This window comes from Capra hircus, chromosome 15 (genome assembly GCF_001704415.2).
Source record: "Capra hircus breed San Clemente chromosome 15, ASM170441v1, whole genome shotgun sequence".
NCBI lineage: Eukaryota > Metazoa > Chordata > Mammalia > Artiodactyla > Bovidae > Capra > Capra hircus.
The window spans coordinates 38,928,031-38,943,247 of NC_030822.1; the positions used below are offsets into that span (position 1 = coordinate 38,928,031).

General features: G+C 40.3%; 1 protein-coding gene across 3 annotated transcripts in view; it reads right to left on the reverse strand.

Annotated features, from left to right (window-relative positions):
- The window catches only part of DENND5A (DENN domain containing 5A), a 99,263-nt gene that overhangs the window by 8,564 nt on the left and 75,482 nt on the right, over positions 1 to 15,217 (reverse strand). For all 3 annotated transcript variants that reach the window (XM_018059520.1, XM_018059522.1, XM_018059523.1), the window contains 5 exons: positions 14,696 to 14,827; positions 12,686 to 12,838; positions 5,957 to 6,041; positions 4,312 to 4,396; positions 3,710 to 3,838 (listed from right to left, as the gene is read on the reverse strand). In XM_018059520.1, coding sequence (XP_017915009.1) covers positions 3,710 to 3,838; positions 4,312 to 4,396; positions 5,957 to 6,041; positions 12,686 to 12,838; positions 14,696 to 14,827 — 584 coding nt within the window. The remainder of the gene's footprint in view (positions 1 to 3,709; positions 3,839 to 4,311; positions 4,397 to 5,956; positions 6,042 to 12,685; positions 12,839 to 14,695; positions 14,828 to 15,217) is intronic.

Genomic DNA, 15,217 nt, shown 5'->3' on the forward strand with positions numbered 1-15,217 from the left:
TTGCCATTGCCTTCTCCGTAAAATGAAGGCAGGCCTAAATATTCAGGCTAAAGAGATTGCAATCTGCGCTACAAGTAATAGTTTTCTTAGAGATAAAGGGAAAGACATGACCAACTTCAAGAAATTTAAATTCAGCACAGCTGAAGGGTGAAAGTGGCATGAAAGTGAAACCCAGGGAGTGGCAATAAATAAGGAGACAGATGGAACAGCAGCTAAGGCCGTGAAATGTGTATGTGGGAGGTAAAGCTAAGCAAGGGGTCACACGGACTCAAAACCAGGAACCTAAGTAGGGAAAATGCATACAGGGAAAGGTGTATGGTTCCCACCACCAAAGAAAGCAAATTTTATTTTATTTTATTTTTTGTATAGCAGAGTTTTATTAAAGCATAAAAAGCGACAGAGAAAGCTTCTGACATAGACATCAGAAGGGGGCAGAGAAAGCCCCCCTGGCTAGTCTATGCAAGGAAGTTACATACTTTTAAAAATTAGTTATAAATCAAAAGAATGTCTCAAGTTTGTAAAGATCTTACTAGACCTACTCCCATAATTTATATTTTAAGATAACAGGATCAGCCAGGTTTCAGGAAGGAGAAACTGTCCTCAATCAGGATACACTGTTGTTATATAAACCTTAGAAGAGAAGTCGCTCAGTCATGTCCGACTCTTGCGATCCCATGAACTGTAACCCACCAGGCTCCTCGGTCCATGGGATTTTCCAGGCATGAATACTGGAGTGGGTCGCCATTTCCTTCTCCAGGGGATCTTCCCGACCCAGGGATCGAACCTGGGTCTCCCGCATTGTAGGCAGACGCTTTACTGTCCAAGCTACCAGGAAGAGTTTAAACTGAATTGTTTGTTGTGTAATCATCAGTTCCTGGCTTAAAGGAAAAACTGTTTTATGTAACTAAGACTAATGAATGTAGAGAAAAATAAAAGGAAAAAGACGTTTGTCCTTTCCTTCTCCCTGAGAATTTCAGACCCCATCTCTGCTTTGAGAGCCACAGACCCCTTTCTCCTCCTCCAGTACCCTGGACTTCTTATCAACCCGCCTAGGAACTGACTCTCTCACCCCTTCTCCTTTTACCTTCCATCTTTCCCAACATCAGTTTCTCTTTTATTTTTTAATTTATACTTTAATATAAATTTATTTATTTTAATTGGAGGCTAATTACTTTACAATATTGTATTGGTTTTGCCATATATCAACATGAATCTGCCACAGGTGTACATGTGTTCCCCATCCTGAACCCCCTCCCATCTCCTTCCCCATACCATCCCTCTGGGTCATCCCAGTGCACCAGCCCCGAGCATCCTGTATCATGCATCGAACCTGGACTGGCGATTCATTTCACATATGATATTATACCATTTCAATGTTTCAATGCCATTCTCCCAAATCATCCCACTCTCGCCCTTTCCCATAGAGTCCATAAGTCTGTTCTATCCATCTCTGTCTCTTTTGCTGCAGAGAAAGCAAATTTTAATAAGTGGCAAACAAATAATGATAATGATAATATACCCCACCTGTGGTTAAAAAAAAAAAAAGGAATGAACAAGTACTGTAACAAATGCTATGGGTACCTGGGGAGGAATGGACCAGGTCGCTGGGGTGTCTGGGCAGACTCCAGCAAAGAAAACCTGTGACTAGGCCTTGAAAGAGCTTAACACATCCTGAGAAGTATGAGGGGTCTAAAGTGGCTGGAGCTGTAAGCAAACTGACAAGAAAGATGAGAGGGGTAGGATGGAGGAGTAGGTAGGTTTTGATGAAGTATCTTTCTCTCTCCCTATACCCCACCCAAAATGCAGTCTGTGGCAGCAAAACTCTCCTCATTTTCTAGTCACTGAAGTAGCACAGGGGTCAGAATATCATGTGAGAAGTTACTGTGTAGTAAATGAATTCTGAGCTGTCGTCCTCTAACAGGGCCACAGTTTAAAAAAAAAAAAACAAAATTAGCCTCCTCACCAAGGTCTGGGCCCTGTCTGCTCCTGCCTCAACCTTTAAGTTTACAGGCCCTAGACCCATCTACTGCCCTGGACTCTATCATAAAGTTCCTGGACTGGGCCCCCTTTCAACTACCTGTGTACCCTGTCCTCCTGCCAACCTGCAGCCATCTCCTAACAGACAATGCCCACACCACCCCACAGGAATCTCTCCTGTCCTGTCAGACCCCAGTGCCCACACAGCCACAGATTTTTCTAGGACACACAACTGGCCTCCAGACACTGGTATGCAACTGACTCCCTTCCAAACTCCAGGCTTAAATGTTCATTTGTTTTCTTTTAGTTGTCTCCCAATCTTCAAATTTTATTCCTATACCTTTTCATCCTTAAAGGGAATCAAATTCAAGCACTTTAAGAACTGCTATTTCATAACCTCTCAAAATGAGCTCCCTAACCTATCAAGCTTTTGAAACTAGCCTCTTGTTGTGGTTTAAACATACAATAAAGTCTTTAAAAAAATCACAGTTTCACTTTAAATAAAAACAGATTCTACAGTTTTAATCAATTCACTTACACAAAATTTCTGCTTCTCTGCTTTATCATCAAGGTCTGTTTCTCTGCTTTATTATCAACAAGCAAGTCACATAATAAAGGATACCATTAAAAGATGCTCAAGGAAATGGCAAAAAGAAAAATCCCCAATAGATTTGCTGATGATGAAAGAATCAAAAGTATTACATATAGGAGAAGACTGAGAGATGGTAATCAGAGAAGGGGGACAGCCGCCTTCTCCCTCCTGCTCTAGTAACCTGGGTACAGAATGAACGCAAACATAATATCAAGAGAAGAGAGCTGTAGGGTTAGCAGTTCTAGGAGCGAGGAAAAGCGAGAACTTAGCTACTTTGGGCTAGCCCTAGGCTCAGGAGAGAACAAAAATAGTAAGCGGATATATTAGAAGTTTCTTTTTAATTCTCCAATCCTTTCCCCCTGAAGACAAAAGAGAGACCAATAAAACATCCTATGCCCAGGAAGTATACAGGTCATTTGAGTGCCACAAAGTTTTGGAGGATCCCCAAAACTCTCAGGTACTCAATGAGGATTCCATTCTTCTCACTACCTCTGCAAGAAAGCTATTTGGGGAGGTGAGAGATGCAGGTTGAGAAGATAGGAAGAATAGATAACAGATAATAATAGAATTATCTTCTACAGATAAAGAAGGAGAAGAAGAAATGCTGCATCACAAAAATCACCCAAACAAGAAAAGTCCTCCCATCTTCTTTATGGGAACTGACCCAAGGTAGAACTCAACAAGAGCTCACTGGCTGACCAGCGGCTGAAGGAGCCAGAATAGACCACAGGAGGTCCCATAAAAGGAACCAACAGCCAAAAGGGAGGACCAGGGCTTCCTGTAGTGGTTGTGGCTTAGTCTGAAGAATCCAGGCCTTCAGAACTCAGTTCAGAGAGCACCCAGTCGACTGCTTATGTCTGAATGTTCCTACTAAAACAAGCATGCTGTGCTGAGCACTGCCAAAAGAGTTGTTATTCAACAACAGGAAAACAGAAAACATATTTTGCAGTGTAGTACACAATAGTGTTCTACACAGAAAGGAATAAAGAAGAAGAAGAAAGGCTGCAAAACCTTCCCATGCAATTTGAGTTTAGCTGAATTCAGCAGTAATGATACACCACATACTCTCCTTTCCCATGGGTTTCCAATCCCTCCCACCACTCTCAGGAGCTGGTTATACTCCAAGTGGAATGGCCTTACTTGGTGAGCTCATGGTCTGAGAGAAGCTGCTTCAGGTGTCTGGAAAGTAACTTTTTTTCCATGGACAGACGCACCCATGCTCTGGCTTTTCCCACATCAGTCTTGATTTCTCCAATGTTCTGGATGTGCCTGAAGGACAAATGGGGAAAGCGAAGTGGAGGGTGGGGTGGGAAATGAACTCACTACCAACACCTCCCCTATAATGCCAAAGGAAGCCTGGTGAGGCAGTCCCACCCTGTCCTGAGAGACTCCATCTCTCTTGTTCTCAAAATCCTGAGCTTCCATAAAGCTTTGAAGGATAGGCTCACCATAATTTAGGGAGTTGGTGAGGAAGACACTACAGCTTTCAAAAAGCAAGGCTAACCCCAGAGCTCTTATGCCTTGAAACACCCTGATATAATTCTCCAAAAATCTATGGAAACACAACTGCTTGTACAGCTCTACAAATGCATCATGAAACACAGGACCAATGAGGAGGCTTCCTGGTTAAATGAGAGGCTGTAGAAGCCCAGGTCACTGAGACTCTGCTATTTAAAGTGTACTCCTAAGCAGCAACTGAAAACAGAATTTGAGTGGCTAATCACAAATGAGCCCAGACTGACCTCATATCCTGAATGAGGGAGATTCTCAGGGGAGACATGACGGAGCTGGCATCAGACTTCCTCCGTTCTGAATCAAGAAATATTCCTAGGAAAAAAAAAAGTTGCTTAAATCCAAAGAGATCTGACTACCGAAATAGCTAAGTACTCTTTTTATCTCAAATCACAAATTTCTACAGAAAAAAAGCTGGTTACTTTGAAAACACTTTAATCAATCATTTCATGAACATTAAGTACCTATCAGGTACCAGATTTTTATACTTTTATGCATGCTGTAAACTTAATTCTCTAACAACTTATAAGATAGCCATGGACAGTATCACAGAGGAGAAAACTAAAATTCAGAGAGGTGAGCTGCTTTGCCCCCAGTCAGCAAGCAGCGAAGTTGGGACTGGAAGGAACACAGATCCTCTGGCTCCTAATCCAACATGTTCTCATCATAATCCTTGGAAGCAGTGGTTCCGCTCAGAGCTATACTCATGTCCTACTCCTGCCTCAAAATGGACTACAAAAAGACCAAGGGGATGTGTAAGGAATGCTTAGGACTTCTAGACACAATTCCTGTATATCCCCATGTCTGGCCCAATGTTTAAAATTAGTATCCTCATCATTCAGCTGCTGAGACTTTGTGGCTACACTTTATCCCTTGGCAATAACTTCCATGGCTTTCCTAAGAAGATTTTGTTCTCATACCCAGAGAGTGGACTCAAAAACTCCTTATGAGGTTACTCAGGGAGATTTTGAATCTGATTTTTTGCAAACTATTGATATTTTCCCCACGTGCAGTGACTGCTTGTTGAGATCAACTATTTCAAGGGCAAAGACAATAAACACTGAGTTGATGACTACCTTTTCACCTTCACTTAAACTGATTTTTACCATTAGGACAAGAACATTTAAGAAAAGTAAACAAACTCCCTGGCAGAGAGAGGAGAATGAGGGATGGTATGAAGAGGAGATGCTGCCAAGAAGAAAAAGGAAGAAGGGAGACAGTCCTAGAAAAGACACTGCACGAGGTTATAAAGAACAGCAGACCAGGAGACAAGAGGCCTGACTCCTGATCTGACCTCTTCTATCAATTCACTGTATGATCTTAAGTAAATTCAGTTCCTCTCTGGATCCCAGTTTCTGTCTCTTGTAAAATAAGGGGACTGGACTAGATGATTTCTGGGGTCCTTGCCAACTTTGATATTTTTAAAAATAGAAACAGAAAGCAACTTCAAGGGATCATGCACACCAGGCCTGGACTTTGAGAAGTTCCAAGGCAGGACATTGACAAACAGGCTCTCTTAATTGATGGGAAATCATCTCAACGCTCATCTCAGAGAAATAAAAGAGTCTGAAAACACTTGCTCCAAACACAGGACATCAGTGTCAATCCAAATTCATTTAAAATCCAAATTTATTCTAAGGGTGGCCTCTTGCTGATATAAATCTTCTATCTCACTCATTAAAAGTGTATAGAAACACATAATAAAAGCAAACCCCACGGCCTTGGCATGCTCTGTGGTCCAGAGAGCCCTGTGGCTTAAACACTACATAGTGAAGGCTTCATTGACATGGAACAGTCTGCTAAAGAGGATCACTTCAGTGGGGAATGGGAAAGTGAGTGGAGGGAGCTTGCCCAATGGTGCTAAGACCATCTTACCTGAGGTACTGAAGCTTCCTGATGTGAGTTTTCTCTGCCGGTTTTCCTGATAATGTAACAGGTGGGACCACAAGGCTGATTTCCCCTGGAACCAATGCAAGGGAGAAACATCTATCAGTTTAGATTTCTAAGGGTAAGTCATCTAGTGAGCAAAGTCAGAGATAATTTGAACATACAGATGTGGGCTTTTGCTAAAAAGTATCTGTCCTATTTTTTATCTCAATATATGCCCAGATGCATATATCCCCTACCTAAAATTAAGGAGAAATACAAAGAATGGAAGGGAACAGAAAAAAGAAATGGTCCCCCACTGGGAATCGGAAGGACATGGTCAAAAAAAGAGCCTGAGAATGGACCAGTGGATAAGAAAGAAAAAAGCAAATAACCTATCAATCTCTAAATGGTCTATTGGTTGAAAGTCAGCTTGGGTAGTGCATGATGGCTTTTGCAGAGGAACAGATACCCAGCCTACAAGGTTCTATAACAGCTCCCAAATTTCCTAAAATAGTTAAAAGCATTCCTGCCCTCTGCAGCCTAGGGAGAGTACATCATCACAAGGATGAGCATTTACTGTGGAAGATATTTTGAAGAAGCCTGCAGAAGAGGCAGCTGGTACTTAACTACATATCTAAGATATACTACTGTCAACACAGCAGAACCTTGGCACTTGAAAATGTAAAAGCTGCAGCTTAAACTGTTGGAGACATGTAGTAGTTTGTCATTTTCAGTTCAGTTCAGCCACTCAGTCATGTCCGACTCTTTGCGACCCCATGAACTGCAGCACACCAGGCCTCCCTGTCTATCAACAACTCCCAGAGTTTATTCAAACTAATGTCCATCAAGTCAGTGATGCCATCCAACCATCTCATCCTGTTGTCCCTCTCTCCTCCTGCCCTCAATCTTTCCCAGCATCAGGGTCTTTTCCAATGAGTCAGTTCTTTGCATCAGGTGGCCAAAGTATTGGTGCCTCAGCTTCAGCATTAGTCCTTCCAATGAATATTCAAGGTTGATTTCTTTTAGGATTGACAAATTTGATCTTTCTGCTGTCCGAGGGTCTCTCAAGAGTCTTCTCCAACATCACAATTCAAAAGTATCAATTCTTCGGCACTCAGCTTTCTTTATAGTCCAACTCTCACATCCATACATGACTACTGGAAAAACCAAAGCTTTGACTAGACGGACCTTTGTTAGCAAAGTAGTGTCTCTGCTTTTTAGCATGCTGTCTAGGTTGGTCATAACTTTCCTTCCAAGGAGTAAGTGTCTTTTAATTTCATGGCTGCAGTCACCATCTGCAGTGATTCTCGAGCCCCAAAAAATAACGTCTGCCACTGTTTCCACTGTTTCTCCATCTATTTGCAATGAAGTGATGGGACCAGATGCTATGATCTTAGTGTCCTGAATGTTGAGCTTTAAGCCAACTTTTTCACTTTCCTCTTTCTCTTCCATCAAGAGGCTCTTTAGTTCTTCTTTACTTTCTGCTGTAAGAGTGGTATCATCTGCATATCTGAGGTTATTGATATTTCTCCTGGCAATCTTGATTCCAGCTTGTGCTTCATTCAGCCCAGCGTTTCTCATGATGTACTTCTGCATATTAGTTAAATAAACAGGGTGACAATATACAGCCTTGACGTATTCCTTTCCCTATCTGGAACCAGTCTGTTGTTCCATGTTCAGTTCTAACTGCTGCTTCCTGACCTGCATACAGGTTTCTCAAGAGGCAGGTCAGACGGTCTGGTATTCCCATCTCCTGAAGAATTTTCCACAGTTTGTGGTCGAAAGCTTTGGCATAGTCAAATAAAGCAGAAATAGATGTTTTTCTGGAACTCTCTTGTTTTTTTGATGATCCAGCAGATGTTGGCAATTTGATCTCTGGTTCCTCTGCCTTTTCTAAAACCAGCTTGAACATCTGGAAGTTCATAGTTCACGTATTGTTGAAGCCTGGCTTGGAGAATTTTGAGCATTTCGTAAGTAGGCTGCGAGATGAGTGCAACTGTATGGTAGTTTGAGCATTCTTTGGCATTGCCATTTTTGGGGACTGGAATGAAAACTGACCTTTTTAAGTCCTGTGGACACTGCTGTGTTTTTCAAATTTGCTGGCATATTGAGTGCAGCACTTCACAGCTTCATCTTGTTCGTAGTGATGCTTCCTAAGGCCCACCTGACTTCACATTACAGGATGTCTGGCTCTAGGTAAGTGATCACACCATCGTGATTATCTGGGTCGTGAAGATCTTTTTTGTACAGTTCTTCTGTATATTCTTGCCACCTCTTCTTAATATCTTCTGCTTCTGTTAGGACCATACCATTTCTGCCCTTTATTGTGCCCATCTTTGCATGAAATGTTCCTCTGGTATCTCTAATTTTCTTGAAGAGATCTCTAGTCTTTCCCATTCCGTTGCTTTCCTCTATTTCTTTGCACTGATCACTGAGGAAGGCTTCGTCTCTCTCCTTCCTATTCTTTGGAACTCTGCATTCAAATGGGTATATCTTTCCTTTTCTCCATTGCTTTTCAATTCTCTTCTTGTCACAGCTATTTGTAAGGTCTCCTCAGACCGCCATTTTGCTTTTTTGCATTTCTTTTTCTTGGGGATGGTCTTGATTCCTGTTCTCCTGTATAATGTCACAAACCTCTGGCCATAGTTCATCAGGCACTCTATCAGATCGAGTCCCTTAAATCTATTTGTCACTTCCACTGTATAATCCTAAGGGATTTAAGTCATACCTGAATGGTCTAGTGGTTTTCCCCACTTTCATCAATTTAAGTTGGAATTTGGCAATAAGGAGTTCATGATCTGAGCCACAGTCAGATCCTGGTCTTGTTTTTGCTGACTGTATAGAGCTTCTCCATCTTTGGCTGCCAAGAATATAATCAATCTGATTTCAGTGTTGACCATCTGATGATGTCCATGTGTAGAGTCTTCTCTAGTGTTGCTGGAAGAGGGTGTTTGCTATGACCAGTGCATTCTCTTGGCAAAACTCTGTTAGCCTTTGCCCTGCTTCATTCTGTACTCCAAGGCCAAATTTGCCTGTTACTCGAGGTGTTTCTTGACTTCCTACTTTTCCATTTTGCATTTTACCAAGACATAAATCTGGAAAACATTTTCAAGCCTGATGTTAAGGGAGCAATTTGCCTATAAAGTAAGTGAGCCCAGCTGGCCACCTAGCAACTGCTTTGTATCCTTAGTCCAGTCATCCTTCTGTACATAGAGACCCTTGTCTCTATGTTAACTTGTTACAGGATTAAAACTTTTACTTCAGATTCATGATAAATATTCTCACATAGCAGATATAATATAAATGTAGTATAATTTTAATAGTAGGATTAGGATTTATTATGGTCATTTTACAAGTGATTTAGTTCTATATTTTACAAGAGTAATAATGACAGAAACTACCATGTCTTGACATTTTCTATGAACTAAGCACTATGTTAAAAGTTTAAAATACAATATTTTATTTAATGCTTCCAACAATCCTATAATGTAGGTACATTTATCCTCATTTTCTTTAGAAAAGAACAAACTGAGAATCAACTAAGTAACTTGTAAAAGATCATATAACTAGTAAGTATTGTGATGCAAGTTTAAGTACAGCTAATATTAGAACCATTACTGTTAATAATGATGCTATACAAATGGAGCTTCTGGAAGAGAGCATTTAGCTTCTGAAGCTGTATTTTCTGAAGAAAATTTTACATTTGGGAATGAATTTGGGGAATTAAGTCTCAAGATTTTTCCCATGAGAATATGGAGGATCTGTTTTATTTTTATCCACCAATTGACCTGATTGGGGGGGGGCGGGCGTGGAACCACGCATTTGAATGGGAAAAACCCCCCATCTACAGATCAGCAAGCTGTTGACATGAACTTTCTGTAGGTTTGGATTTCCTACAAGATTTAACCAACTTAAAACCCAACAACCTTAATGGCAGTTTTTTAAAAAACACACAACTAGAAAAGACCATTTTTTAAATTCACTGAAATACGAAATGTTTGAGAAAACAGATGTTCAACAAAATCAATGAGACTTACAATTCTTATACTGTTACGAGCTGGTTTATTAAGACTATAAAGTAAAAGACAATATGAGAGCTCAAAATATTCATGGTCTTTGATTTAGTTAATTTAACTTCTAGAAACCCATATATCCATCCATTTACCAAAACCACTATTAACTCCTGAAAAAGCAGAGATTGCCTTATGCATCACTGTATCCCCTAAATCTAAGCAGACTCAGGAGGCAGCCTCCTTTAACACAACTTTCTGGATGTGACACAGAAATGCAGCTGGTCACCAGAGTCCTCACATGTAATGATGCCAAGGGGCTAAAGGCAAGAGCAACTCCAGCCACAGTGCCAGGACACCCAGGCGCTCAGTGATTGCAAAGAGGCTGACTGGGGCTTCAAGATTCAATATAGCCCAACTACCCATTTGGGAATGTGGCCAAACAATATACAGCACCAGATTCTCCAAGAATGTCACACGCATGAAAGATGAGAAACAATCCCTTTTCACTGATCAGTCCTGAAATGGCAGCAGTTACTAAATCAGTATGAAAAAACCAAACCTCAGAAAAATATACTAAAGGAAGTCCATATCCTTGGAAAATGTCACCAGAAGCCAAAGAGAGTGGTGAGGTTAACACAGGTTCTTATAAGGACCTGATGTTGGCAGCCTTTTAGGCAGGCAGCTGGTAACAAACTGAGACTAGCAGCAAACACTGTGGTTTGTGTTCTCTTTGACTTTCTAAGCAGGTAAGTAGTTGTTCAACAAGGTGCCCCCAGAGGGGACTGAGACGATCACTCTTTGAGAGTGAATTTGGTCACAGTTGGGTACACTATTGAGGGGACCAGGGAGCCAGGTTATAATCCCTGGACTGAAACATAACTGAAGAACTTCTCATCAGGAGAGAAAAGTGGTCTAAACGAAGGTTAACAAAATGGAGGCCTAAGGAGAACAAGCTGTAGGTATTCAATCCCAGCTGAACATGTGTCCCTGCCAGAAGGCACGGATCTTCAATTCCTCTGTGACACTGTCAGTGCTTCACATTTAGAGCTCCGAAATCAGAACTCAGAACAAAATGGAAGCTCAACTGAAAAGTTCCCACTATTCTGTACTGGTTTCTCACCAGTAAGTAACCTCTGTCTATCCAGACTGAGAGGGGGAGCAAATGGGCTCCAAACAAAATTCCCCAGGCTGTGGGAATTCCTAAAGGATATGGTTGCAAAGCCTCAGAGGACAAGTTTAAGACACCTGTGATGATATGGTATTACTATCTTTTAATAACTAATTCCCTAAAGACTTTTATGGAGAATAAGAAGTTTGGGGGGTGGGGCGGGGGGAGCATATATTTCACTTAAAAACTGAAAGGGCTCAACTATAACCAGGCTTGCTAAACTTAAAAGAAATGATAAAATGATCATATATAGTCTACTAATTTATTACAGAGAAAAGGAAAGAAACATAAATCCATCATATAGAACCTGGCATAGTAAGAGTTATTATATGTTGCATACCTACCACATGCCAGGTACTTTTTTTTTTAACCATATCTAATTATCAACCCTGAAAGCAAGGTTTTATTAACTCTGTAGTATAGATAAGGAAGACGAAACTCAGAAATTGCAAGTCACTTAAAGTTATCAAGAGGAGCTAGGATTAAAAACCAGGTCTTTCTGATTTCAATGCCTATAGTGTTGCTGCTCAGGAGAAGGCAATGGCAACCCACTGCAGTACTCTTGCCTGGAAAATCCCATGGGCGGAGGAGCCTGGTAGGCTACAGTCCATGGGGTCGCAAAAAGTCGGACATGACTGAGCGACTTCACTTTCACTTTCATGCCTTGGAGAAGGAAATGGCAACCCACTCCAGTCTTCTTGCCTGGAGAATCCCAGGGACGGGGGAGCCTGGTGGGCTGCCGTCTCTGGGGTCGCACAGAATCGGACACGACTGAAGCGACTTAGCAGCAGCAGCAGCGGCAGTGTTGCTGCTCTACTACAAAACTCTCAACATTTTAGGGATGTGATACATAACTACTAACATTTTTAAAAGCTTATAATCACAGTGCTGTTCTTAATACTGATAAATCAGAAATAACTTAGATAACCAATAATAAGGGATTGATTTAAGTACTGCACATGTATACAGCGAAAACAGTCATTAAAACTGAACTTTTAGAAGAAGAATAACCACAAACATTTTTAGAGAACCTCCCAGTTATAACAGGCTCTGAACTTAGTGCTTCACTCAAATTATCTTTTCAAATTTTCATAAGCGTCCTATGGAGGTATGTTCTTTTACAATTCCATCATGGACACGAGGAAAGAGAATGTTACAGAAGCTAGGTACCATGCTCAGTTTCACAGACTGAAAGTAGGAATTAAACCCAGGACTATCTGATTTATAGTCTCAGCTCTTATACTGTCACCTAAATTAGTTAAGAACATGGAGAAGACATTCTGAGGCAAGAAAAAACAAGTTCCAAAATATTATGTACAGGATGATCCTATTTGAATTGAAAAAAAAAACAACTTTGAGACATAATTCATATTACCATAAAATTCACATTTATTAGGTGTACAATTTTCTGTACCAAAAAAAAATCAATTCCAAGTCTCACTTCACAAGCACCACGTGCCATTCTTCAAAGCCAGCCAGCTGGAAAAGTGGGGAAACTAGTATGCAAAAACAGGAAGACAGTCTGCTCAAAAGGGAGAGGCCAGACTTCATTACCTGTTTCACCTGTAGCCCATGACTCCAAATCCTTTCCAGTAGGTCACAAAGACTGGCAATCAAGGTGTTCTCTTCCACCCCCGTGATATTCACTTCCCCATGTCCTAGTTCCACAGCCTCTCGCCCCATCTTCTCCACCAGCATCCTCTTGGTCTATAAGAAATCAGTCGGTAAGATTAGACACCCACATTAGCCAGATCCCATTCAACTAGACAGGCTTGTGCCCACCTGCCAGGTACATCTGTTGGGCTGAGAGGAAGACCCACAGGTAAAGAGTGTATTTACTTTTCACCATATCGGTCAGGTTATATAGTAAAGTGCCTTCTTTAAAGAAGATAAAAACACAGAAATCACTGACCGTGGACATGTGATTTCATCACTCAGGATTCAGTTTTCTTACTTATGAGATGAAGAGTTGAATAAAACCCTGTGGTCATGCTCATCTCAGACATTCTCTGATTCTCATTGCCTAACTGACCTTTTAAACAAATCTTTAAAAGCATTTAATCCTAGAAATATATCTGAAGCAGCTGCCAAGGGGATAAAAAGTTAAGAAGTAATTTACTTTTAGGTAAAAAAATTTTCATGTGCTCACTGTAAAACAAAAACCATGCTGTATAATGATAATTGTAGGTTTCATTACTATGTGCCAGGCACTGTACTAAGTATAACATTATCTCAGTTAAGCCAAATAGCTCTGTAAGAAGATATTATTTTAAGTAGTAGCAGATCTGGTCCTTGAATCTAAAGCTGCTTGAATATTGAATCCAAGTTCTTAAGGAAGATTTAATTGTGTTATAATGTGTGACATATAAAAATCTAAGCAAGGAAAAAATCACCCCATACTCTGCCTTGCAGAAGCAACAACTCTTAACACTTTGGCATATTTCTTTTCCAGTGCTACTATTTTTAACATTTTTATTGTGAAATATATCTCATATACATACACATATATGTGTTTATGTGAGTGTATACTATTAAACTAACTTGACCTAAGGTTAAGAAAAACAATAATGCCCATCTATACCTTTGAAGAACCCTACGTGCCTTCTCCAATCACCTTCCCACTCTAGAAGTGATCACTGTCCTGACTTGTACAATAAAACTACAGAAAAACAAGGAAATGATTAACAATGTAGTTTATTTTCTTTTCTTTTTCATTCAACTTTATGTCTGTGAAATTCATCCACACTAAACAGATCCGTTGTGCAATTTAAAATATGTTAAGGTGATAAATCTCATGCTGCGTAAGCACACACACAAAAAAAACTGCAAAAGAATATAAGGAAATTTTTGGAAGTGACAGACATCCTGATTGTGCTAGCGGTATCACCAGTGTATGCATATGGATATATGTACAGCTATGGCCAATATGTGTTGCTATATGGCAGAAACCAATATTGTAAAGCAATTATTCTCCATTAAAAAAATTTTTTTTAATTTTTAAATCACCTATAGATACCTCCAAAACTAAAAAATGATCAAGACGTATACATAAATGTGTGTCATTTTTTATATATCAATTACATCTCAATAAAGTACCTTTAAAAAAATTACTATTCTTATAGAATGGCAAAAAACATGCCAACAGCAAAAAAACTGAATAACATACTTTGGTCTGACACACAGTAGGCACTCAGTGAATTCTTTTGTTTGTAGACACGAGATCAGTGTTATCAGTAAATTAGAGAGGCAAAAATATCTGCATATGTGTAAAATGAATCTCTTGACAATTTAACTACATTAAAACTAATGATTTTAAGTAACACAAGATGTCTAAAATTAAAAACTACCACTGTCTCTCAGTTTTAAAGAATACATATTAAATTTTTATCAAGCAAACTATGCTTGCTCTCAATCAATGTTACATTAACAGGACCTTAACACTAGTACTATCTCAATATTATATTAACAATATTTTAAAAATCAAGAGAAGAACGGTCAGAGCTTAGCCTTGGTCTCGCCTTGGCTGCCAAGGAAAATACACATTCAGAAGAGTCCACAGCTCACCTTGTTGCGGCATTCCTTCAGCAGACCTTCCACAAACTTCCAGTTGGTCTGGGCAATCACTGACGGGGAGAGGTTGGACAGTTTGGGCTGGCGGATGGTGCTGCCCATATTCCTGGCTTCCTGGATGTACTTCTAAAGCAAAAGGAAAAATCAAAGACTTTGTGCCCATGCATACAAATCACAGGCAACCAGTACAGATGGGTGCCTGAAGAGGGCACTACCACCCTGCACTATCTTACTGCCTCATTCTCAGGCTCAGGACAAAGTTTGAAAAGCAACACTTGTATCTTAGGGAAAACTAAGAGAACAGGGTGAATTAATTCTTTTTCTGAGGTAAAGCACTCCTTGAGTGCTGGAATTATCTTGGCTTTAATGATACAAAAGGTAAAAAACACACAGCTGCAACACGTGTGTAAACTCGTGTGTGGACAAACCAACTATAATCTCAGAGAAAAATCATTTTCCCCACCAAGTTGGGAGGAATTTAATCCCTCTGCTCATATCAAAGATATCCATCTTTGC